At 37.5% G+C, this 27,657-nt stretch overlaps 1 protein-coding gene across 1 annotated transcript in view; it reads right to left on the bottom strand.

Moving 5' to 3' along the window:
- Positions 1–27,657, bottom strand: part of INVS (inversin) — a 97,460-nt gene that overhangs the window by 19,095 nt on the left and 50,708 nt on the right. Inside the window, exons 6-11 of the mRNA XM_082320863.1 lie at positions 24,634–24,743; positions 20,157–20,328; positions 14,046–14,201; positions 12,281–12,510; positions 10,378–10,484; positions 6,846–7,058 (exon numbers count right to left, since the gene is read on the bottom strand). Of these exons, the coding sequence (XP_082176989.1) occupies positions 6,846–7,058; positions 10,378–10,484; positions 12,281–12,510; positions 14,046–14,201; positions 20,157–20,328; positions 24,634–24,743 (988 nt within the window). The remainder of the gene's footprint in view (positions 1–6,845; positions 7,059–10,377; positions 10,485–12,280; positions 12,511–14,045; positions 14,202–20,156; positions 20,329–24,633; positions 24,744–27,657) is intronic.

Here is a 27,657-nt window from a genome sequence, read left to right as displayed (position 1 = left end):
AGGGATTTCAAAGCTGCCTGTTGACAGACTGTCATCCTAATTGTCACAGTAGAGCTTAGTTGATTTAACAGACTCCTGAATACTTACGAATCTCCCCTTGTGTTTTGCTTTATTTAGTCAGAAATTCAGTTTGTATTACAAGGAAGGATATCTTCGAAATTAAAATTTCCAAGTTTTACTGTTGTCTAAGTTGAGAGACTAGGTTTCATGAACAAGTAAAAGAAGTAGACAAGTTCCTAACTTGAGGGCTCCCAGTCGTTCTCAGGAAGTTCTGCTGACTCAACAGGATCCAGATTTGGGCTCTAAAGTTAGACAACTTCAGCTCGATAGTGATAACAGAGCTGGCAGGCCAACATTTTCCACTATAATTGCAACAGAATTTTGTCCTGAATGGTCATAAATTTGTATTTTGTTACAAAAGTAAGAGAATGGAAACTGAGCCTTTAGCAGATGGAAAGGAACAGCTTCCGCCTTATGCATTTGTGAAGACACAGAGATGCTTTGAATTTTTGATCCTGCTAAAATGAATCCAACCTTTTCTATTCTGTTAAGAACACTTTGCTTCTTGTACCTACTCTGTGGAGGATGTTTTAAATTTAGAACATGTCCATGCGTCTGGAGAGCATTTTCAAAGTTATCTTTGCAAAAAAAAGTTACTTAAAAAATCATAACTGAGAATATATCTCCAGGTATGATCCTACTACTGCTGAAGATTTATCTGGACCAAGAGGAGTTATATTTCACGTTGTATAAACAGCTGCCTCCTGCCATACAATCTAGCATCATGCTTGTTTTTAAAAGCGTGACGCTGTTGACTGACGACATGTTCAGCTTCTGATCTACTATAACCTTTTAATAGATAGTCCTTAATAAAAATGCTAAGATGACAGTCAATTTCTGTCTGGTGTTCCTATGTTGATTTGTCTTCCCAAAGGCGTAGAGTAGTCCATTTGTCCTTACCTAACTACCTATTTTTTCCTCAGTCATTTCTCATACGTATTTTAACACCATTCTGATTTCTGATTCAGTCTTCCTACAGTCATCTGCATCTTGGTGCTATTTGCAAACTTCACATTTTACTTTTTAAATGAAAATACTGCATGGTATCAGATTCAGGAGAGATTTGTGCAAAATTCTCATCAATATACACTTCCAGTTTAAAGTTGAACTATTAAGAACTACTCTTTGCATACATTCTTCCAAGCAGTCTTCACCCATCTAATAGTTTAATTGCCCTACTTTGCTAATGAGAATGGCACACGAGAAAGTGTGAAAACTTCGGGCAAGTCTGAATGACAGCTACTGTTTCTCCATGGCCACAAAACTTGTTATTCTGTCACAGAGAAAATTGAGTTGGTTTGATATAATTTGTTCTTAGCAAATCCAGACCAGCCATTACTTCTTGCTTTGTTATGTTGCAGATACATAGAAGTTTGATTACTCATTCCAGGATAAGAAAGGTATGGAGTTACTGTAATGAGTCCAGTGAAAGGCCATGGAGAAGCTTAAGGGACTGGAGCATCTTTCATATGAGAAGGGGCTGAGAGAGCTGGGACTATTCAGCCTGGACAAGAGAAGGCTCAGGGGGGAATCTCATCTATGTCTATATATACCTGATGGGAGGGAATGAAGAAGATGGATCCAGACTGTTCCCAGTAGCACCCACTGCCAGGACAGCAAGCAATAAGCATAAATTAAAACTCATGAAATTCCATCTGAACACAAGAAAACTTCTTTTACTGTGAGGGTGGTGAAACACTGCAACAGGTTTCCCGGAGAGGTTGTGGAGTCTCCATTTGCATAGATATTCAAAACCTGACTGGTGGTCCTGGGCAAGCTGCTCTAACTGACCCTGTTTGAGCAGGGGCAGGGATGGACTACGTGATCTCAAGAGGTCCTTTCCAACCTCAACAATTCTGTGGTTCTTGGGACTGAAGTTTATAGGTCTACAGACTCTTCTTCTTCCCCTTTGAGAATGTGGACACTTTGCTCATTTCATGAATCCTCCAGTCCCACCAGTTCTCCTAAAGTTTTTAAGGGTAACAATTTTAAGATTATATCACCCAGTTTTCTAAACAGCTCAGGATGAATTTTATCAGGATAAGCTGATCTGAAAGCATCTCACTCATCCGATTAATCTCTAAACTGTAGTTTCAGTATTTTAGCCTGCATTGCTGCCCTTCGTCACTAGTGCGAATTCCATTTGCTAATGGACATCATTTGACATTTAAGGAAGACTGAAGCAAAAAAAGACATAGAACACTTCAGCCTTCTTAGCATCACTTGTGGACCAACTCTTTCTCTGCTCTTCCTTTTACAATTTGTATATTTGTAATGATTTATTGTGATACCTCACATCCCTTGCTAGTTGTTCTTTCGCACCTCAGCTTGTTTCATTTTATCATTGTATTTTAGTAATTGCAGCAAATTTTCACTATGTGCTTTCCCTTTTCAGGTTGCTGAAAGAGCCCATTATTTTCTCTCTTGCTACACTTCCTATCTTTTCTCAGCACACAGTCCTTACTACCAGTTTTTTGAAGAACCTCATAATCTACTTGTACTCTTTTGCCGCTAGAACATTTTTCTAAATATATTGAAGGCTGTTTAATTTAATTGTTTTAATTTCTTGATGTTTTTCTCTTCCTAAGTATCATGAGTTACTCACTCTTACTCACTTTCATCCATTTCCCTTTCATATTCACATTCTCAATCAGTTTCCTCCAACTGGTCAGAATGAAACCCAGAAGACTTAGTAAAAACAGAGGTATGGATTCAGGAACTTATTCTGAGAAATTCAAAGGGAAGGTGAACAACTGATGAATGAGTTCTGCAGCGCTTTCAAAACCTGATATATTGGACATCAGTTTTCTCCGAATATGCTTTAAAACCTTAAATATTATTTTCCTAAAGACCTGGTTTTGTAAAAAGTAAAACAAAAGTCTCTTTGTAAAAAAGTTTTAGAAGTCCATAATTTTACCTGTATGTAGTCTGACTGGTTTTTAAATGCCTCCTTCCCAGATTGTCTCTGTGCTACTCTCCTAAAGCACTGCTTCCCGCCTGCCAGGTTCTCCATCCCACCTATTAATAACCAGTTACTTTTACTCCCACTGAAGAAGAGCACCTATTGTATTGACACATTTATGGCTGTTAAAATGTTTAATGCTCATACGTCCCATCAACATTGCCCTCTGCCAAAAGATCAAAGGATCCTAAGGTAACAGATATTGGAAGGGATCTCAGGAAGTCATCAAGGCCAACGTTCTGCTCAAAAAAGGGTCAACTATGAGGTCAGGCTGGGTTGCTCAGGGTTTTATCCAGTTGGGTCTCGAAAACCTTTAAGGATGGAGACCGTAAAACATCCTTGGGCAACCTGTTCCACTGCTTGATTGTCCCAAGGGTGAAAAAAATTTATCTTTATTTCTAGTCAAAATCTCTCTTGTTTCAACTTCTGTCTGTTATAAGTTTCCCAGGGACCAAAGTGAGACCACGCAGTCTGCAGCTCCCCAGATTGTTCTTTTGGCCCTTTTTGAAGCTGGGTGCAACATTTGCTTTCTTCCAATCACTGGGGACCTTCCCTGGCCTCTGTGACCTTTCAAAGGTATTGAAAAGTGGTCTTTTAAGGACATCAGTTAGTTCTCTCAGCACCCTTGGATGCAACCCATCTGGACCCATGGACTTTTCTGGGCTGAGTTCTCTCAAGCAATCCCTGACTTAATCTTCATTCACAGCTGGCAGCTCTCCTCCTCCTTGAACCACTTCTCTGAGCACAGAGGCCTGGAAGACCTTCTTGGTGAAGACTGAGGAAAAGGCGGCACTGAGTGCTTCTGCCACACCTGTGCCTGTTGTCACTAAACCACTCGCACCATTCAGCAACAGGCCCACATTTTCTTTGCTTAGCCTTTTACTATTAATGTAGAACCAGAGCTCACCTTGTTACCTGTGACATCCCTTGAAAGCCTCAGCTCCACTTGAGTTTTGGCTTTCCTGACACCACCCCTACATGCCCAAGCAATGTTTTTACACTCTTCCTTTGCAGCCTGTCCCTGCTTCCACCTCCTGTATACTGCCTTTTTGCATTTGAGCTCTGTCATGGCTTCCCTGCTTACCCAAATTGGCCTCCTGATATGTCTCTTTGCTCACTGACATAATAGTGTGCATGTTGTTTTGGCCTGCATCAATCTTCATTTTATAAATTACCATTTCTTTGATATAGGTTTGTTCAACATGGGAGAATATGTTTGTATAGAAATATTTCACAGGCATTGGATACAGTCAATGTAACTTTACCAGAAAATAATACAGGTATGAGATGTTGGTTGACTTTTTGTTAAGGAGAAAAAAAAAAAAAGGAAAAAGAATGGATTAATTAAAAACATGCAGACTTAGGAATGATTTATATTAGTGAGACTCCCTAAAATAACATATTACAAGCAAGTTTTAAATACATACACTGAAATAGTTGGCGGGGGGTGCTCAATCTAGGAGTTCACCATCATTCTGGATTCCCACATAATGGCTACTTTTATCTGGAGAGCAGATTTTTAAACATCAGTAGGAATATTAGTTTTTTGTATGTAGCAACACCCTGGCCAATTTTAGCTGTGGAATGCACAGATGGGTATGCAGAATGATGACAACATAATGTCCCCTTCAGTTTATTACAGATCATAAAATTGCAATTAAATAAAATTTGTTACATGACAACTCGATTCTCTTGTATGCTCCAATTGTATTTTAATTCTGTTTTTATGGTATTTGGTACACAGACTTTGTTTCTATTGTTTTCAAACAAATCAACAACAGCTTAGTAAGTTTCAGAAAGTACATCAGAAACTTGCAAAGGAAAACAATTATAAAAACACCCCCCAAATTTCCATGAGGCAATCCTCTTTCATTTAATCTTCTAGATGGAGTATCACAGATCCTTCTAAAAATGACTGTCATCACAAAGAATAAAATTACCTCATTTGGTAAAGTCACTTGTGACCACACAGCAAGAAGCAGAGTACTCCAAATTAAAAAGAAATACATAAAATATTCGGGATATTTTCAAAGGCAGCTTCTCCATGCATGGGTTTGACTTCCACTAACTTTAGCAGAAAAGGCAAATAGTAGGAGGGCTGCAAGTTACAACTTCAAGATCTAAAGATGTGAGCAAGAGATTAGTTATCTGATATTTCTAGCTTTGGTTTTTACTGGGAATTAACAATTATTAACCAGCATAGTAGTAGCATTCAAACCCAATGAAGGCCAGACTGGCCAGTTATGCAGAACATCAAACTACCAAATTTGAAATAGATCAGAGTGCAGCTGACTTCGGCTATGATATACAGATGCAACAAAAATACATCTAGGTGCAATAATTATGTTGTGTGTTTATTCATATGACCTTTCTTTACAGAAAGAATACTGCAAAATCATGCGGAAATCATTTCAGACTGTTTTGTTTTTTCATTCCAGAATCAGATTTCTTCAAGAGAAACCAGCTGCTAATTTGTTCTTCTTGATATTATGAATCTTAAGGATAAAGCCCAAGCAAGCAAAGTATTTTGCTGGTCACTTATGTACCTCCTGATTTTAGAATTTCACCACCTTGCTACCATTACCTCCTTAAAATAGGGTCAGAACCTACACATCTGTCCTGGTTTCGGCTGGGATAGAGTTAATTTTCTTCCTACTAGCTAGTATAATGCTGTGTTTTGGATTTAGGGTGAGAATAATGTTGATAACACACTGATGTTTTAGTTGTTGCTGAGTAGTGCTTACACCAGTCAAGGACTTTTTAGCTTCCCATGCTCTGCCCAGTGCACAAGAAGCTGGGAGGGGGCACAGCCAGGACAGCTGACCCCAGCTGGCCCAAGGGGCTACTCCATACCGTATGGCGTCATGCTCAGTATATAAACTGGGGGGAGTTGGCTGGGGGATGGTGACCACTGCTCAGGAACTGGCTGGGCATCGGTCGGCGGGTAGTGTGTGGTTGCATCACTTGTTTTTCCTGGGTTTTGTCCCCCCCCACCCCGTTGTTTTCCTTTCATTACAATTTTTTATTACTGTGGTTATTATTATATCTTATTTCAATTATGAAACTGTTCTTATCTCAACCCATGAGGTTTCTTACTTTTGCCTTTCAGATTCCCTCCCCCATCCCACCAGGGGGAGAGAGAGAGAGAGTGGCTGGATAGTGCTTGGTTGCTGACTGGGGTTAAACCACAACATCTCACAAATAACTATTTGAATTGCATATGTTAGTTATCTATAATCTAATGTAATGATTTAACGGTAACTCTCTAATTCAAGAGCAGAAAATGTAAGTGCAGACAATGATACTGACAAGACAGAAGTTGCAAATAAAATCCAGTTCAGTTTGCTACAAAAGCACAACCTCCCCTGTGAAACAGTAAGTTAAGTCTTATTAAACCAGGCTTTTCCTGTTTTTTTTCTTCATCTACTTATTAATTTCTTTCCAAAACTGATATAAAAGACTTGATAGGTCAATAATTATTTCCATTACCTTAGAGTGATAAATATTTTCCAAACCTTTTTATCACCATACAGAATTTCAGGTAAAGATTCATGGATGTTAACACGCTAGTTTTTCCGCTTTGGTATTTTGCCTTGTTCTTGTATATTATATAAAGCTTGTTACTTAATTTGGGGTTATCTGGAAAACAATTTCCATCTATAGGTGTATGGAAAAAAATCCATGATATGCTTCCTACAGTTTCATGAATTTTACTAAGAGGACCAATAAATCATGATGAGTAACAGATAAAATCATACACTGATATATACAAACTTACGACAAATGTCTATTTGCTGGAGTAGATTTCAAGTCTCAAACTTACTTGGCAGCAGCATCTTTTCTCAGCTGTTCATGTTTCATTAAAAGATTCTTCCTCTCTTGAAAAGCCTTTCTAACTTTGTATCCTTTGTAGACGGCCTGAATTTTGAAAGCAGCAATGTCCTGTATGGCAGCTATAGACAGAGCCCCATGTTCTAACATGAACTGAATCACTTCATGGTGTTCACCAAGCAAAGCATAATCAAGTGGAGTATATCTAAAAAAAAAAAAAAACCACACCAAAACAAACCCACAATAATTATCATTGAACTAGAATTCTAACCATAAAGTACATTTACTTCATCCTCATTTCATAATAAGGCAACTTCTAGTATGAAGACAGATTAAACACTGTTTTCAGTAGGCTGTTTTACTAATTTTTTAATATTATTTTCCTGTCTTACTCATTCTACACACTATGTGACTATGTTTAAGGCTTATTTTAGTCTCCTAATATAAGGGGAGGGATGGGGACGGGCAGACTATATGAAGTGTTGGATCAAAATTCTCCAAAGCCCTATCCATAGAATTACCTGCTTTAGGCAAGCAATCTTAAAAATTATGGAGGTTCTCATATAGAAATATGATGTAAATAAAAAGCAAGTTAAAACATTTTTTGTGCTATTTCCATATGAATTTAAGTTCTACAGATTTACTGTCAAATCTGGCTTAGCTTCTGTAACAATGACTGAGGACAGTATGACTGACCCAGCAGCAGGATTACACCTGCAGCAAGGGATAATTTTTTTTTAAGCACTAGGAAGACTTAAGTCTGTTTGAAAACGGACACAGGTGCTAAAAATATTAAATGGCTTTGGTTTTTAATGGTGTCAAAGATGCCTAAGTCCTTTTAAAAATAATTCCCAAGTTTCCCATTGTCAACACAGGAGCAAAATTCACATACCTCCCTCACCAACACTGAAACATTAGGCAAAGACATTTAGCGACCGAAAATTATCAGTCACAAACCATAATCAAGACCATATAATACAAGACTATCAAATAGCAAGTGTCAATGCATGCGATTGTGAAAATTAGGGCTCTTCTTGATGGTAACTTGCTAGGACGCAATGCTGGTAAGCAAAGAAAAACAGACAGAAAGCACAATTGGACTTGCCACGCAGCAATGATTTGATGGAAGGATTAACAGTATCTGAACTGAAGTGTCTGCAGGAATAAAGACAATGACATAACATGAAAATTTGTGTGTCAAGGTGTGTTGCTGAGAGCATTTAAAGAGATACGGATTTTTGATAACCCAGGAATGGGAACTTCAGAAGGGACCTCATTTCAGAACAACACATTTTTAAAGTATACCTAGTTTTGAATATTTTAATTAACAGGTACAAAAGATACTAAGGTAAACTTTATGCTGCTAGCATGTATGTACCAAGACAATTTATTATATTATGGATCCGAGTCATGAAGACCCATATTCTTAAATGTGGATTTTCTAACTCCATTAGAGCTACCTTTGAAAGTAAAAAATCACTCAAATCAAATCTGAATAGTGGTCTGTACGCCTGGGCACTACCCATTCAAGGCTGCTCGCATAGACTCCTCACAGCCAGCCGTTACTCTGCTGTTTCAGTTCAAAAGCCTGTTATTAATTTTCTTTTCTACTGGTTACCTCTAAAGCAGTTAGCTTTTAAACCAAGCTGGCTTCACAGGAAAACGCATAAAGAAGACATGAGCCATCAGCTGTTACATGCAATTTAGCATGAAGGTGGTCAAGCAGCCGCTAGCCTGGCATCACGGGATGCACCCAGGACATCAAGTTGGATTACGAAATAAATTTGCGAAGAGCAACGAACTTACCACCCTCCAGACTAGCACTTGATCACATATCTGCAAGCAAGTGAGCAGCTTAAAATCCTAGATGCTATCTCCGCTCCATCTTTTCACGAACCTATTTAGTTTTAACCACTACGTTTGAATTTTGAACTGGTATCTCATATTGCACTCTAAGAAAGTGAAGAAGGGAAGCTTCTTTCTATAGGTATATTGGGAAAAAATGCACTATTTGGTGAAATTGTTACTGATTAAAAAACAATTTCATCCAATTACTGATGAACCATATCCATGAAGTTATTTTTACTCTCTCTTACAACACTCAACTTGATTTTTCCACTTTCCAAACTTCTAATCTCTTAACAATAAAACAAGGTTTTGTAGATGTTTATTAAGAGGCAATTGTTCAATTTTTATATACTATATATATATTTTTGAGAGAATTATATTTAAAGACTGATTCATCTAGAAATATTGGGGATCTGTTTTGTTCTGCACGTGGACTACTGCTTAAGAGCTGACATTTGGAATACTGCTAGTTATATTTTGAGTAATCTAGGTTTATGCATAAGAACATATATTAATGCCAGAAGGGAAATGAAAATAGATACTAACTGAATGACTATAGTAAAACCACAAATAACGTCTTTTCCTGACACTTGAGCATCATTTGTACATTTCTACAAAGTAAGGAAAATAGCAGCCTCCTTTCTGGCAAAATAGTGGTTTTTAATCTTACTTATTAAGAGTAATTTAATGACAACTGTTTATTTAATTTTCTATCAAAAATTACTAAAGAGACCATTGGCACTACTTAATTAGGAACTACTTATACTTTCATTTGTGTTTCTCAATAAAAAATAAGAACAGAGAAGGAAGAGAGATCTGAATGCTTTAGAGTAGAGAACAAAAGAGAAACGATGGGGGAAGAAAGCAATTAAAAAACTGGGATAAGTATGGAAGTCTCAAATTTAGCACTAAAATATGAGGCTTCAAAGTCCTTAAGTTATTTAAAATGTTGAAATATTCAAATTTATATGGCATGCTGATCATAATTTTATTTATAATTATGAGGAGGTCATCTACTCTAAAAAAGGCATTATAAATTTCTGCTAACAGTAATTATCTTCATGGTCAGGTGCCTAATTCAAACTCCACAACCCAAACCACTTTTAAAAAACTATTATTTATATGTCAATGAAAGACAAAGAAAAGAGATGCAAATGTACCGTCTCTTTGTGATTATAGGAGAATTTTTTTTTTAAACTAGGCCTTCAGAATACAGTTAACCACCAGGTAATTTGTAATCACTATTTTATAATGTAACATTACATTTCTCCCATTTTCTTTCTTCTTGCTGTATTCCTACCAAAGAGAAAAGAAAAATTCCAGTCTACTCCAACAGCAGCAGAAATGCCTTTTCATCCTCTGCCCATACATATTCACAGTTAACTTCATATAAATGAAAAAGATCTTTAATATTTCAAACAAGACTAGAATGAGTAAATACTTGCAGGAATCTCGGAAAGTTCAAGGTTCAAAAGTATAAACAGTTGAAGTTGCAATGTCTTACTTAGAAGAGATTTTTTCACATTAGAAAAGCTGCTTATAACGAAGCCCAAAATTACAGCACTCCTTTTAGATACAAGAACACGATTCTCTGCCAATATCTGAACACTTAACATTTAAATCAGTAGGTAGCACTTTTGCTAAATTACAAAATAATGCATTCAGACAAGCAATACCTCTCCTCGCTGTTCTCCATATGATTAGGGAAAGCATCAAAACCAAGCAGCAACTTTATAGCATCAAGGTAGCCATTGTTACAGAGCCAGTGCAAAGCAGTTCTTCCCTGTAAACAATAGAACAGAACAAAAATAAATATTATCCCCAAACTCTATCACGCCACAATAAAAGTCATAAATCATACTGTAATTCAATGCTTTTCTGGACAAACTAATTCTTCTAAACAAACTTCCTTGTTACAATAAAAGAATACAGCACTTAAAAATGAAGTAACTTTTTTTTTTTTTTTTTTTTTAAAAAAACCAGATTACAACACTAGTGCTTTTTCACCTAAAGCAGCTGAAAAACAGCATTAGGAGACTAGCTTGAGAGTTGCTTTCTTTGCTGCTATGCCGGCCCGGTCTGAAGCAGCTCTCATCAGCCTTTGTAGCTCAGATTGTTTTCTAGGCTGCTCCAAAACACTGTGACGAGACTGAAAGAATTACTACAGAATTCAAAATCAGGTGAAGTTTGAGGAAAGCTTATCAGCCCAGGCAAACAAAGAGAGACTCCAGCTGTGCTTTCAAAACCAGCTTGATTTCAGAAGTCGAGTTTCTCTCGCATGAAGCAGAAGTCCAGCTCTCAAGCTGCACTCTATACAGCCAGCTCATACATGACCACTCTTGGAACTGGGATCACAGAACCACAATATGAACACCTCAAGCTCTGTCAGTATCAACAAAACAGATATTTCACTTCGCTACCAGGCCATGCCTCCTGTCTGTGTCTTGCTTTTCTGAACTCCAAACGTAGGAAATGCCTAGAAGGCTGGGGACCACAGAAAAACATGAAGATATTCTGAGTTCAGCGCTAGCAAGCCGCCCCCTGAACCCCAAGGGCTGAAGAGCACGCTGCAGCGTCTCTGTGTGAAATAGGTGGAGCTGATGGTGTTCAACTGTACTCAAGCTGATGCCACACAGAGCTGGCAGCAGGTTGGAAAATCTCCCCAGCATGCTCTGTAGAACCCATAATAAAAAACACTTTTCCATTACCTGGAATTACCCACGCCCTACAATGAATAGCTACAGAAAAGTTTAACAAATTGGGTGAAATTCTTTTGACTGACGAAGTTCTACCGACTTCTAAGAAATTATGTCATATAACAAAGAAATCTGTTACATATTGCACAATTATTCTGGCTCCTAACTTCATTTACTGCTTGAATAATGGCACAAAAGGACATAAAAACTAATCAGTGTTCTTCTCTGTTTGCCCAGAGAAGCTGTGGATGCCCCCTCCCTGGAAGTGTTCAAGGCCAGGTTGGATGGGACTTTGAGCAACCTGATCTAGTGAAAGGTGTCTCTGCCCACGGCAGGGGGGTTGGAACCAGGTGATCTTTAAGGTCCCTTCCAACCCAAACCATTCTATGATTTTATGATTCTTTTTTTTTCACCTGGAAGAGTGATACATATGCGGATGCTTATATGGATAAGTAATGGAAGCAGTTCTTGTGCAATCTCACTTGCAATATCTTACTTGCTCTACCTCTATGCTGAAGAAACACATTACAGACCATGAAATCACATTTCCATGTCAGCTGTTAATAAGCAATGATAGAAGTTAAGAAATCAGATGATTAATATGACTCCTCATAAGATCACACTTTGACAAGGAAAAGTCAGAAGTGATATAGAAAAATATGAATGTTCAATTCATGCTGCATATTAAAATACTACTTTTCATTCAAGATTTTAGAAGTGAAGCTATAGGGAAAATTATGTCAGAGTGCATTTCCTTTCATGATAAACAGCAGCAAAGATGCTTCTATGTCCCAGAAAACAGAATGACCTTGAAGAAAAGGAAAACGTTTTGATTTATGGTTATTCTGAAGTTAATTAAATAGCCCAGTAAAGAACAACGTACCTCTTTATCCTGAATATTTGGATCTGCGTTGTTTTCCAGTAACACTACCATGCAGTTAATGTAACCTCCATAAGCAGCACACTGCAGAGGTGTTCTACCTGCATAATCTTGCACGTTAGGGTTGATTTTATTCTCTATCAAGATTTGGCACACGTCAGCGTTTCCTCCCAGGGCTGCCCAGTGAAGGGGTGAATGGCCATCTTGGTCAACCAAATCTACTCTTGCTCCTCCTGTAACAACAAATACATTTTTCAACATAAACAGAAAATACTCCTGAACTAAAAAAAAAAAAAAAAGAATAGGTTTATGTTCAACTAGAACTTATTTGGTAAACTGACAATTCAGAGAAATATTTCTGAAAGTAACTTCAACTTTGTTACTCGAATTCTAAAACCTAAATCAAAATTAATTGGGAATGAAATGGTTTCAGTGAGGGGCAGGCATCTAACTTTTTTACAAGCTTCTGAGTATCCTCTCAGATGCTTTAGAATCTCCAGATCTGTCAAATGCCCTTGAAAAACCTAGCCTTTATTTGTTTCAGGCCTATTAATTTTCAGTGAAACTTTTATTTCTTAACAACAAAATCATTTTTGAAAATTAGACTTCAGATGAAATATCTTTTTAAATCTCTAAAGCAGACAAGATAAAATACTCACAGTGTAAGAATTCCTTTTGAAAAAAGCTTGATTTTTTTTTTTAATTCGAGCACGCTAAGACTCTTTTATGCAGATAATTAATTCCTCTACGTGCTCTTGTAAGATGTGAAAACTCCGTACAAAAATAAAACTCCACAAATATAAAAACTTGAACCAACCAGCAACAATGACTGTCTGTATCATAAAATATTTAATTAAACATAACTCAATTCTGATCACCAAGCTTCTTGCATCTACAAAAGCTAAATGGCACAGGGGGTAGGAGGAAGAGCTTAACAGGAGGTTAAAATATACCCAGCAGATCACAGAGGGAAGCGTGCTTTCCAGTAAGAAATGTTGGTTGATGGAAAACTTGCAACTTGTTAGCCTTGATACTTCAACTGCCCATAAATGGGATAATATCTCAAGTAGGAGGGAGACTGCTTCCAGCTACTTAGAACTTTTCTGTGAAGCTAAAATGACAAAATTTTGCATCTAAGTTACCACTGTTCTTTCACCATACTTCTTCCACTTCAGCTGAGTTTTTACAATTATCTAAAACTGTGAATGTTGTTAAATCTTATTTCTGTCTACAAATGAAATATTGCTCATAAAAACCAATCAGAGGAAAATATTAATGATTTAGGAGTTTTGATGATTAATATTAATATTAATGATTTAGGATTTTACCTTCATTAAAAAATAAAGATTCATTTAAATAGTCAAAAAGTCTTCAAAGAAGCCTAAAAACGCTTTCTCACAAAAGAGAAGAAAGCTTAATTTGGTCTTATTTACTGGAGGAAAAAAAAGAAAGAAAAACAAGGACTTGCTGGGGAAGAGGGGGTTTGAGAGACTAGAACGTACTTGAAAAGGCTTGAGCCGGTAAGAGCTGCAAAAAGAACTACCCCAATTTTGAAAGTCTTATATTTAACTCTTCTAGCCATTTTGCACAACATGGATCACCTTTTACATTTACTAGTGCTGTTTGACAAAGGGTACTTAAACACAAAACCTACTTTAGGGAAGTAATTTTCTACCCCATCTCTTGCTCAGCTATGCTGTTTATTTCCCAGTCCTGCAGCAAGCAGCACCAGAAGTCTGAACAGGTTTGTAAATTCATAATAGCTGACCTTTAATGAGTGTTTGTATCACTTCTTTGTGTCCCATCTCACAGGCTCGGAAAAGTGGGGTATGCTTCATGACATCCAAAGCATCTACCTGCGCGTTATGTTCCAACAGCAATTTCACTGTGCTGACGTGGCCAGAAAGGGCAGCAGCGTGTAACGCTAAAAGAATAAAGTAGTAGGAAAAAGAAATCACAATACCATGAGCTTTGGAGGTTCACAATTAGAACAGTCAAAATAAAAATTAATTTCAAGCATTTTGGTGGAAAAGGTGCTTTTCAACCACAAGAAACTGAAGAATCGCAAGAAGTGATCACTAACCACATTTTCTTGCCATACAAGCAATAAGCAGAAAACCTGTTAGCTGTTAGCCCTGAAACATGTTTCTAACTTGTACAAATAGGAATTTTAACCTCAACACCACCAAGACTGGCTTATACTGAGAATTTGTGGAAGGTTAGCAACTTCTGGTTAAGAGAACATAACATGATCTACTCCTGCCTCTGGTTTGTGGCATTTCCTACATCACCCCAATGCAGATGAAACCGCCCATTGCCAGTGAAAGAAAGCTTTCATGATTTCTTCAATGTTTTCCTGAAAATACCTCTTTTATTTCCTTCAAATAAGTGAAGCTGTCTCAATTAAAACTAACTCCAGATAATTACCCAGCTGTTTCCGCCCCCCCCCCCCTTTTTTTTCTTTTCATAATTACTTGGAGAAAATTTTACACAAAATTATGTAGCAAGGCCATCACATCTTGCACAGTATCTGCAGCTCCCTGTTTTCTTCAGGAAAAAGAAAATGATGATGGGAAGACCAGATACTACATTTTGTCTCATCCCTACAATTTATGCAGTTCAGTTGCATGTAAACTATGCAAGTTGATTCTGCAGACTCCTACTCTTCTATAGTTTCCTTTGCCCTCTAATATTTGAATGTATGCAGACTTCACTCGGTCCAAACCAACAAATAACACAGGGATACTTTAGATACTTTAGACCTCAGAGGTAAGGACATGGTGTCCTATAACTGAAGTCGCTATCGCCTCACACAGCATCCTGCGGGCACTGCCAGCTGGAGTTGAGGAAAACGTTGAAATGCCACTCTGACCAGTTCACAGTTCTTTCTGAAGGAAAGGAGAACTACAAACAGCAATGAGATTTCAAACCAATGAAGAACACATATACTGGTGATTTCACTTAAAATTTGATTTCAAAATGCATTGGATTGTTTCCTATAGTCAGCAATCAAATCAGATAATCTACATTCTCATACTGCCTTACATGTAGAATATCTCACAGATGACAAAATCAAAATAATTTAGAATGAAAATACAAAACTGCAGTTCATAAATCATAGAACAGACTCATAGAACAGAATCACAGAATGCTTTGGGATGGAAGGGACCTTTAAAGGCCATCTAGTCCAACCCCCCTGCAGTGAGCAGGGACGTCTACAACCAGATCAGGTTGCTCAGAGCCCCATCCAGCCTGGCCTTGAATGTTTCCAGGGATGGGGCATCTACCACCTCTCTGGGCAACCCGTGCCAGTGTTTCACCACCCTCATAGTGAAAAATCTTGCATTTAGTGAAAAATGTGCATTTAGTAAAGTGAATTCATATTTCCCCATGAAATTTCACAAATATTCGTCCTTGGTGAGAATTCAGTCTGGTCCAGCAAGCAAAACGTGGGGCTGTAAACAGTACCTACATGTCTCTACTTGTTTAATGTTAAAACAGGCAGGGTCAGGATCCAGCAGAGGCATTATACAGAAACGCACACCACGAAGGCCAACGTTAGAAGGAATTGCTTCTTGAACCATAGCCAGAATATCAAAACAGTCAGGCTTTTTGTATTTGCCTGCTACTGTTTACCATCGGTACCAGCTCCACACAGCTTATGAAACAGTAACCCAGCATAACCTGTTACACAGGCACTGCTAAAACGCACAGACTGTTCATATTGCCTGTGAATCAAATCCAGCTGAAGTGTGTTGCCTTAAAACACAAATTCTAAAATTCAGTAACTGGAATTGCGATACAGACAAACGAGGCGCTTCCTACAAGAACGGGGGCCACAGCCAGAGGCAGTATGAGAAGTGCTGCCTTAGCAATTGAAATTGTGCCTTTGAGATGACACTGATGTTTAACTGTTGCAGCCAAAAAGCACAGGGGCACTCATCGCACTCGTGAAAAATATCTGTAAGCAGCAAGACCTGCAGTAGCTATGCGAGTGGGTGGCTATCAGTAGAAATTTGACAAGAATAAGATCCCTGTCGCTTCGTACATTTGGATGGGCCTGGTTTTCACGGTCTGACCTCACAGTAAACTCTAGGTTCTGGTTTTTGTACTGCGCTTCTTATGAAGCCAAAGGCAATAAACCACTCCGTCAGATGACACATGGGGTGTGTATAACAATACAATAGAAAAAGAGCTGCTGTGTCAGCTTGGCCGGTTCTTCCCCCCTATCACTCATTCTGACGCAGGCATCTCGTTTCGCACTTTGTGCTCAATATTTTCTTGTAAGCCAAATTTTCTGTGATGGAGTCACGGTGACTGAAGAGATTCTTCGGCCAGCTGGTCACAATAGGCCCTTTGTTCAGCCGACAGACAGAGCCCTCTCCATTGTACGGAGTGACGGCAGAGCTATAAAGCTGCCCCTGTAATGCTCCTGCAGCGCTGATCTCTGACAAGAGGGAAATTCCTTTCCCTTGGTGTCATTCTCCTACACAATACGGAGAGTCTCGATGTTCTAGCAAAGCTGAATGGAGAGCTTGCTCTTTTTAAGTAAATGCAAAAGGCTGCGTGAACGCGTTATAACTGAGCCTAACTGAGTCGGCATACAAAAGTCAGAAAAACACAACCTTGAACTCTCCTCAGTAACTGTATCCCAGGCACGGTGGCATGTACGCTATTTTCTATCAGTGCATAGTTTCCCGTCAGAATACAACGCTACTTTTCCCTCACCAAAACTTGGGAATGATTAAGAACCTTTAGGAAAAAAAAAGCAGGTCTGAAATCAGAGAGTGATTTACTGGTGGGCTTCCTTTTAAGTTTACAGCTCGCTATAATAAAGCCCATGTTACTGCACATGCTTGCACAATGGTAAAGTTCAGATTGCTCGACAGCAAGCGACAAACGGCATAGTTCCCCGCTTTAAGACTATTAGCGTGTTCTACACAACAGCAGTATCAAGTAAATGGAAAATCCATTAATTTCCTTGGATTAAAAGCCCTACAACAAAATCGAGATTAAAAGGTGATTACACTTCACTGCTATGAAAGGTTTAAGACTGAAGGATAATAAACCCAACCACCTGAATTATTCAAGCATGAAATCCACACCTGAGTAATTTCAGAAACACAGTATGTACTTACTGTCTGCAAAGAAGAAAACCCTTTGTAAGGAGGTTTGCAGAGTGACTACAACATTACTGCACCTTAAGGTCTGAAACAAATACTGTGAGGTATTTAAAAGGGAACTGTCAGGAAGAAGCAAATATAGGTGAGACTGATAGAAGATGAAACAAGATTAAAATTGTACAGTATGCAGTTGGTAAAGTCATAGAGTCATAGAATAGTTTGGGTTGGAAGGGACCTTTAAAGGTCATCTACTCTGACCCCCCTGCAATGGGCAGGGACATCTTCAACTGGATCAGGTTGCTCAGAGCCCCGTCCAACCTGACCTCGAATGTCTCCAGGGATGGAGCATCTACCACCTCTCTGGGCAACCTGTGCCGGTGTTTCACAACCCTCATCATTAAAAGTTTCTTCCTTATATCTAGTCTAAACCTACCCTCTTTTAGTTTAAAACCATTACCGCTTGTTCTGTCGCAACAGGCCCTGCTAAAAAGTTTGTCCCCATCTTTCTTCTAAGCTCCCTTTAAGTACTGAAAGGCTGCAATCAGGTCTCCCCACAGCCTTCTCTTCTCCAGGCTGAACAACTCCAACTCTCTCAGCCTTTCTTCATAGGAGAGGTGCTCCATCCCTCTGGTCATTTTTGTGGCTCCTCTGGACCCGCTCCAACAGGTCCCTGTCCTTCCTGTGCTGAGGACCCCAGAGCTGGAGGCAGTGCTGCAGGTGGGGTCTCACCAGAGCAGAGCAGAGGGGCAGAATCACCTCCCTCGACCTGCTGGCCACGCTCCTTTTGATGCAGCCCAGGATACGGTTGGCTTTCTGGGCTGCGAGCGCACATTGCTGGCTCATGTCCAGCTTTTCATCCACCAGTACCCCCAAGTCCTTCTCGGCAGGGCTGCTCTCAATCCCTTCATCCCCCAGCCTGTATTGATACCAAGGGTTGCCCTGACCCAGGTGCAGCATTATTCTTTGCATCCCTTGCCAAGTTCAGCCCTAGCTGCGCCTTGGCCTTCGTGACCCCATCCCTACACAACCAGGCAGCGTCCCTATACTCTTCCCAGGATACCTGTGTCCCTGCTTCCGCTGCCTGTGCATTTCCTTCTTGCCCTTTAGTTTGACCAGCAGGTCTTGACTCATCCATGCCTGTCTCTTGCGTTCCTTTCCTCATTTCTTACACCGGGGTATTGAGAGCTCTTGTGCTCTACGGAAAGCATCCTTAAAGATCTGCCAGCTCTGTTCTGCTCCCTTGTCCCTGAGGGCAGTTTCCCAAGGGGTCCTATTGACTAACTCCTAAGTCACCAAACATGAAGACTGAGATTTTATTTGTTACACTATTTCTTAAACTCAAAAATTACAAACTATCATAACTTGGAAAGACTGATTTTTTGATGTGTTACTTTGTAAGGAAAGCAAGAATTTAGATATTTAAATAGAACTTTATGGTAACTGTATTTGGCTTTTTGTGTAAAGACCCACCATACCACCAAAGGAAATTAAAAATTTCCATTTTTTATATGAAAGTAATATTCATACATGCTGTCTTTCAAATCCTGAACCATGCAACCCTGAACTTGCATTTATTTACCATTTGTATGTTATTTGAAGTGTGATCTGAAGAGAAAAACTTTTAAACTCATATCTTTGTTTCTTGGTTGGGATAGATCTACGCTGCAAGCTCCCTAAATGTAAGCATGCAGCTTAGGCTAGTTTGTGTGTGTGTGCAGCCAAAAGATAATGCTTGAGTATACTTTAAAACAAATATATTATAATCTATATAAACAAACATTGCAACATACATTCTTGTTTGTTTAAAATAAGATAGTTTTCTTTTCAGGAGAAATGTCCTCTACTGTATTATTCATGGATGTGTGCTCTGACTATTAGCTTGGCTACCATTTTACTACTTACTATACATAGGTATACATTTTTGCACTTAACTGCTAGATTTGTGACCTGGCTGTGACGGCGTAGTTCATGACCTCCCCCCACACAGCTTACCCCTGCAGTCCCCTGCTACCAAACCCCTCCAATTTATGCCCAGTATATCCACATTCTCCTCTTTTGTTATTCAGATGCCATCAGCACACTATACAGCTCCACTACTTTTACCTGTATTTCCAACACTGTTGAATACATATACCCTTCAACACCTGTCTTTCAGAACTCTTATTCTATTTTTCTTGAAAGTACTGAATAGGTACAATAATTCTATCAGAGAGGGAGATATCAAGTTTAACCTCTTGTTTGGACAAGAGGAATACAATAGCTCTAATATTTATTACACTATCTTTACAAATAACTATGGTACTTGTGATTTTCCTGATGATAATTTAGCCACTTCACTGGTTAGTTTGCTCTATATTGTTTCAAAGCATTTATTTACTGACAAATAAATTTTTTTTAACAGGCATTTTCAGGGAGGGCTTTTTATGCAATTGTATTTCATTTTATTCTTTAAAATACAGAACAGCTCTTCTTTTCCCAGGATTACAGATCTAACTGAACAGCAGCATAGCACTACACTTCTTCTTCTTGCTATGTTTCAAATGAACTGGTCCAATCTGCGCAGAAAAGATTCGTTTCTTTCCCACGATAAGGCAAAGAAGTGACTCACACACATAATTAAACTAATGCAGAAATATTTTCAGGATTAAGGAACACATCCAGGAAAAGATTAATATAGTTTCTAACAATGTTTTTTATTTGGTGGAAATCACACTAACTGGAAACATCCAGTGGCTCTTTACTGTAAAGCATCTTACCTGTGCCAGCGTATTTGTCTGTCATATTGATATCAATATCCAATTTTAAAGTCAGCATAGTCCTAATGACATCATCACTGCCTTTGCCAGCTGCCCACATGAAGGATGTTCTTCCCTCAAGATCTGAGTCATCTTTTACAGAAGGATGTTTCAAAAATACTTCAACTGTTTCCTGAAAAGACATACTATTGAAATTAACATTAAAAGGAATCTGTAACAACAAGAAACTATTGTATCTCATTTAGCTGTTTATGAAGCAAATCAAAGCTTCATTTTTCCTTTTTATGTGTATATAGAGTAATAGCTCAATAGGAGCACTGTATTTTCTGCTATGCCCTTTTCTTCATCAATGTTCATAGTGCATCCTTATCTATGAGTTTAACACTGTCATTTATTTCATACTTTTTTCTTTTTAGTGTCAAACATCATGTGTTCATCATAAGGAAGTAAAAGACAATGCAGTCACTGTGAAGAAAGCAATGGGAAAAATATTATTGGTTTATCAAAACATTACTGTAATACTATGATACCAAAACAATGTTCCATCGAAATATTCTCCTGACATATTTTTTTGCTCCAACTCTAAATATGACTGCACATACAAATATTTTAGTTTGCCAAACTCTAATCATTTAACTATTCAAAAAAAAAAAAAAAAAAAAAAAAAAAGGACTTTTGGGGCAACACAGACGTATTTCCTAGTGTTTAATAATATTAACAGGTTACTAATTACTGAAATATTATAAATCAAAAAAAGATTAAGAAAATCTTTACACCTGAGTCCAGGCTTTCCACTGTAACTGTTACACTAAAATCTCTATTTAAATCAAAGCAAAAAGAATTATTTCTTCAAATGTTGTGTTTGTGTTAAGCTCTCAGCAAACAAACCCACTTGTTTAACCTGCTACTAAATTCTTAATAAGCCACACAGGAAAGAAAGGGAGAGGAAATCATGAGCACTAGAAAAAGAATTAGGGGAAGATTTTCCCTTTTCTATCTAGTGCCTTACAAAGGCTATGTATTTAACAGCTGGTAAACATCTCTCTAAGAGCCACTGATAGCCAATAAAAACTGAAAAAAGTGGGTTTCATTATTTTATTTGTATATTTTAGTGTGAACACTATTTTATCCTTTCCCCCATGTGACCCCCAAATAGCTGTATGACTGCTCTGGCTAGGATGAGAATTCCTTGGCTGTAAGGAATCAAATGCTTATAATCACAAAGGTGTTTAAATGCCTAAGTCCTATTGCTTAGTTTGGATTTTTTTTAACTACTACTTATTATTTCATCCCTCTAAAGAAATAGGAAATTTCTCATTTATCTTATGTTAATGTGATCTAAGATCCTAACAGCTTCGTGAATTTGGGTCCATATCTGAACTATCAGTTTATTGTAAAAACGTCCAGCCAGAAATAATGAGGAATGGAAGCATTAAGCCTTCCACACAAACCAGCATGTGTTTATAGCTTTGTGTACTCACACTGACCACCGCTACACCTCAGACACAAACCGCTACTCATTAGGCCAGCAACTCAGCACCCTACCAGTACTCTGCACTGCTTGAAATCCTGCAAAGTGAAAAGCAGTATGAAGGCTGGACCTTTTCAATACTAGGGCACACATCCTACAAACATAAATAAGTAATTTTATTTTTCCATTAAGTTTTAGCAAAGAAATGTTTTCTTTCAGCGACTATTTTTTTCTAGAGTTTTTCATGGGAAAAAATGGAAGAAAATCCCATAGCGCTGTAAGAGTTATTTTCCAAAATAAAGTTATCACAACTTGAAAACAAAATGAAATTAAACTAGAACAGGATTGTTAAGAAATGGGAAAACAGAAGTATCAATCAGTTTAATTCTACATGTATTTTGTCATGAAAAATCATATGTATTTTATCTGTATTAAAAAAAGTGGAGAAAAAATAAAAAACCAAGCAAGCTGAAAAACAAGAGTAAAGGAGAAAAGTAAACCTGGATCATTTCATTCTGTGCTATCAAGAAACTCTGAAAAATACTAAATATTATTTTTGAATATTCAAAAATAAGACGGGGTATCCACACTTCATTTACTAGATCAATCTATACAAATATTTGAAAGGGAAGTACATTGTCTTGGACATCTCTGGAAAAATTCAGAAAAAAAAATATATTTAGTCCTGCATTCTGCATACTAAAATTAATACTAATAGAGCATCTGCCTTCACACATGAAGTTCAAAAATTTAAAAAGGATGTTTATTTGGACATTCTGCAGGATACATAAGCCATCTAAATTTCAGGCAACCTATTTGGGTGGTTGTATTAGGTAATTTGTCTTCTTCTAGAACTTTTCCTTCTGTAATAAGTGGGTATAAGTTAGTCTTAGAGCACAAATTCTTCATATAAATTAAGTGCCAGCTAAGTCTCTTCAGTCTTTAAAAAACCAAAAATATCATAGTAGAGTAAGTAACCCACAGAAAAACAGAGCAAAGAACAAGATACTGAGTTAAGTAAAACTGAAAGCAATTCAAATATTTATAACAAACAGAAAAGAACAAACTTTCTTCTTGTTAAGGACTAAGAAACATACCACACCTGTCCAAACTTGGGCAGACTGAACAGAACAACAAGGTGGCTCTCAAACCATAAATATACAGATGCTACTGCTAAAACAAACACGGATGTGTCTCCACCCTGTTGTTTGACTATGTATATGGAATGCAGTGGCGGGAATTACTCAAGGATATGTATGTAATCGAGAAAAAAAGCAAATAGTGGTGCTCAGAAACAACCAGAGTGGTAAAAAAGAGAGAAGCTCTTTTTTAGGCATGCATAAACAGGGGCTCTTGGATACATCACCAGCTAAAAGAGGCTCACAGATCTGAATGAGATTCTCCTGTTTTGATTCTTCATGTAAGATGGGAAACAGTACATTCATTGTAAGTACACAAGATTACAAAAGAATGACTGATTCCATCACCTACTCTATTTCCCCATAAAAACCTAAATGATATCATAGTTTGGCTGGCTGGTGGGATCAAAAGGCAGCAACATAATGAAGATGTTTCATACAGCTGAATCAAACCCAGAGAAAGTAAGTCAGTATGAAAAAATCATTTTTTAGGAATGTATCAATATAGAAAAAAAAAAGATAAAAGCATGTGGAGATAACCAGCAGATTGTAAATAAAAACATTCTATCTTTCCCACGAGTCTGACTCAAACTAGAAAGAAAGGCTTTTACAACATAAATATTTTAGGCATGTGAGTCAGACCCAAACCCATAACACGTAATGGACAATAATCAGCATCAATACAAAAAAATCCCTAAAAAGGTGTAAATTATACAGAGAGAGATGCTTCAATGAAAGGCTGAACTTAAAAAGTATCTGTATGGTCCTACTAAGACCACCTCCAAAAAACCCCACCAAAACCCCGAAACTCACTCTCACAAGGAAACTACTGCTCTTTCAGTAGTACTTCTGGGTTTGCTAACTTGAATGGTTCTCAAGGGCATTGAAATTGTACTTGTTTTATGAAAATTAACATGTGGGTAGGCAAGAAAGACCCAAATTAGTATCCCTGTTAAGAAAACGCTGCAATATGCACCACATAACTACATTAATTAGGCACTAAATAACCCTTTTTGTAAAGGAAGGTTATGAACAATACAACTGAAGAAAAACTTAGATAGGAGCTCTCAGCTTACTATGCATGGCATAATTCAACTATGAGAGACAGAGCAGCATGAAAAAAGCCTTCTTAAGTTCCAGTGCTTGAGAACTACTTCTATAATAACATCTAGGACCAGCAATCATTAAACTGCTGAGTTTTATACTTAGCTCTACCGTATCTGATCTTGCTCTGGAAAAAAGTTACCTATTCTACCAAAACAGAAGAATTAAGCTGAGAAACTAATCTTCTTTGTTGTCTGAATTTAAAAAAATATTTTAAAAAATATTAAAAACTTTTAAAAATACAGTGTTCATGGAGAATTGTGACAAAAGGTACTCACCCTTTAGCCATGCTTTATGAGACAATGGCTCATTCATAATAGCAAATATTCATAAGCTAATCACCTTCTTGAAGGCAAAGACTGGTTTGACTGGTACTGAAGCAGCTGTGCAAATACTCATACAGGTGATCTTACTCTAGATACCTTATAACTGCTTAGATTTTGCTATAATGAGCCTTAAAAAGCGAAAGCACTGTAAAACAAGAGGTGCCATTCTGCTTTCTATCGAAGTACCTAAATGACTATTCTGTGTTCTGATGCAAACATATAGATCAAAGGGCCTTTCTTTGTACAGCAGATTAGTTTTTTAAAATCTATTTTTAATAGTTTGAAATTAACAACATTTATATCACAGAACAGAGCAAAACTCTGAATTAAAACAGACAACACTTTATATGATTTTAAAAATGACTCAAACACTTTGTTACATTACAAATATTTCAGCAAAATATATTTACTTCACATTTAGGGTATGTGCTACTTACAGCAAAGTTGCTCTGCGCTGCATAATGTAGGGGTGTTGCACCTTGACTATCAGATGGGATAGTTCCGAACTTATTTCTTTCTAGTAAGAGATGGACAATCTGCGCATGACCTAAGAAAAATAATATAGTAAAACCACATATGCACTGAATCCTGAAGTTAAACACTTCTCCATTAAAAAAACAAAAACAAAACCAAACAAAACAAACAAACAAACAAAAACAGAAGAAAAGGAACAGACTTCAGTAAATAATAGTATGTTTGTGTTGTAGCCATTATAGTCTAAACATAAGAGAGAAACATAACACTTCATATTTGAACTATTAAGCCTGGCATGCACCTTATTCCCAACAGTGTTCCAGTTCCACACTCTGTATCCTCATTTTTAAGGGGCATCTGTAAATCAGAATGACCTATGAATAGGAACATGTGGAAAGATTTTCTGTTTCATTTAAAAGAAATCACTAGAGCATTTCCCTAAACAAAGGAATTTCCCTATTCATATTGGTTTTTAACTACTTTTTCTGGAAATATTCAACTCATTCATTGCAATGTTAATATCGCAGCTGCCTGACTTCTGATAATTCAGCTGAGATGTTGCATTTGAGTGAGAGGTCAGTCAGAAGGATTAAAGTGAGCACAGACTGATGATGGCGATGAGCATTTGTTCATCTACATTAAAAGGCAGGCTAAACCAACATTGACAATTTCATCCTACATCACACTGTTTTACAGAAATTAAGTGTAAATTCTTTACTTAGGTTTTATTCAATCAAAATTTCAACTGAAGGTGTATAGCAGAATCTGGAGGCTAGTCTACTACCAGCTGCCATATCTGCAATAAACAACAAACTGACACATGCAATTCCTTCCATCAAAACAGATTAGAATGTTTTTAGATTAAAATCACAACATTTCGGGGTGGGGGGGGTGGGTAAACTTTATATCCACTTCACAGATAGGAAAACAAAGACACAATATAGTGTATTGCCACTAAGGTCAACTGATCCTTTCATATTCTTTGTTTTGTAGGCCTACGCAGCTCACAGAATATCTTAATGATTTTGTATTTTAAGAGATACTTTTAGGCATAAATCACATAAAAATACTCTGATTTTCAAAGGAGAAATCTCCCAGTATCTTGCGTGTGGGGAAAACAATCAATTTTGCGGCTTGTTACTTTTGCAAAGTTGACTTGAATTACTTTAGAATAAATGAAAAAAAGTAGGTAAACCTTTCTACTAGCAGTAGACTTTTTTTAATGAAAACACCGACAATTACAGAATGAAGCTGTGTAACAATTGGGGTGTGTAGCTTTTAAAAACCTAAGAGATGGAGGACTAGGCAAGCCTTCTTTTGTGGAATGGCACTGTCAGACTTCATATGTACAGAAGTATCAGAAATGAGAGAAAATGGTCAACTTAGGTCAAAAAGGATGAACAGCTATGTGGGGATTATTTTTTTCTAGGCGTTTAAGGTGTACAAGAAGGCTCCTCTTTCCTTTCAGCCATTAAGACAATCCTGGACCCAGAACATCACAACATTCTGTCCCTTCCTACCAGAAAAACACAAAAAAGAAGAGATATAATGTTGCTATTCTCTTCCCATCTCAAGATGTGAACTAAAGTGCACTGGAAGAAGCTGGTTCTGAGTGCAATCCTGGCAGGAAAAACACAGGAGTACTGAGCCTAGAAAAAAAGTTGTCTCAACTTTCAGGACACACAACTAGAAAAAGGGTAACTGAACTCTGTAATCAGGACAGGAGGTCTACCTAAATTATCTATGAGAAAGAAGGCTTGAGGGAGTTGAAAAAAAAATTTGTATTGGGTGCAACAGTAAATAAATGGGTGCAAAGATGGATCCCACTTGGATATTAATGTAAACATTAAAACTCAGTTCTTGAGGTCAAGAACTGTCATTTCTGTAGTACATTTATTTAGAAGAGATGTAGCTTGGCCAAGACTTTTATCTACACAAAAGAAAAGGCAGCGGGAGGAATAATGCCCTAAGATGCAGCCACATGCAACACATCACCTTTAACAGAATATTTGTGGCTGTATCCATGCACTACTTAAAACCTCTTACTGTTAACACATTTAGTAACATTTTAGACTCTTTGAGATCTATATACAGCATCGAGTATCTAACCTAAAAACAGAACCCTAAAAATTAATCATGATTTACCAATCAGAAGTTCCCCATGGGCATATGCCACCTAGAGACCTCATCAAGTTCACAAAGGACTCTGGAGGTCTTGGCACATCTTCCCCCTTTATTCCACATGGATTAGACAATCCATTTTTCCAACAGACAAAACTTCTCTCTTAAATACAATCAATTTCAAAACACGATAAATTTTGCTTCTTGGACAGAACCAAGTGATAATGACTATTTCTTTGGGAGACCGATCCTATGACACTTAAAATGTTTCACAGTTTCTCTGTAAAAATTCAATATCCCTACTTGAATGCAAATGCAAACCTGAAAACATTCTTTTTTTTTTTTTTTTTTTAAAAATAAACATAATCAAACTACATGTATATTGTCACTGGAGTTGCAGTAACTCGCTCCAGTGAGCAATCTGATTCTTTTATTGGCATTCTTTGTCTGCGGTGTCCCAAAGGGTCATGGGGATGAAGCCTGTTAAAAGCGGAGAGAGAGGGTTTGAAGATTCTTTTTGTCCTGTACATGGCGTTTATTTTTCCCTCCTGCACATAGGAGAATGGAAAACAGGAGGTCAATTTTCTAAATCATACTATTTTTGTGCTTGTCATTTTATGAGTTGCATTTCCCTGTATTTAGACTATTCATATTTAATCATTTTTTTTTACCTGTTTTGCAAAGATCTGGTTTTGTAACCTGTAAAACCAAACTGTGCAGAATTCACATATGCAAGGTTATAATTTACAGAACATCTGAGTCTCAGGGTAGCAATCTGAACAGAAAAAAGCTTTATCTGAATAAAACTTCTTGTCAGATTTTATTAGATTGTCATGTGGTCTGATGAAGAGCTTGTACTAGGAGTA

Source organism: Platalea leucorodia (assembly GCF_965183815.1).
Source record: "Platalea leucorodia genome assembly, chromosome: 1".
Taxonomy (NCBI): Eukaryota; Metazoa; Chordata; class Aves; order Pelecaniformes; family Threskiornithidae; genus Platalea; species Platalea leucorodia.
The sequence above is the reverse complement of the archived record's forward strand: the minus strand, read 5'-3'. Positions and strand labels throughout refer to the sequence as shown.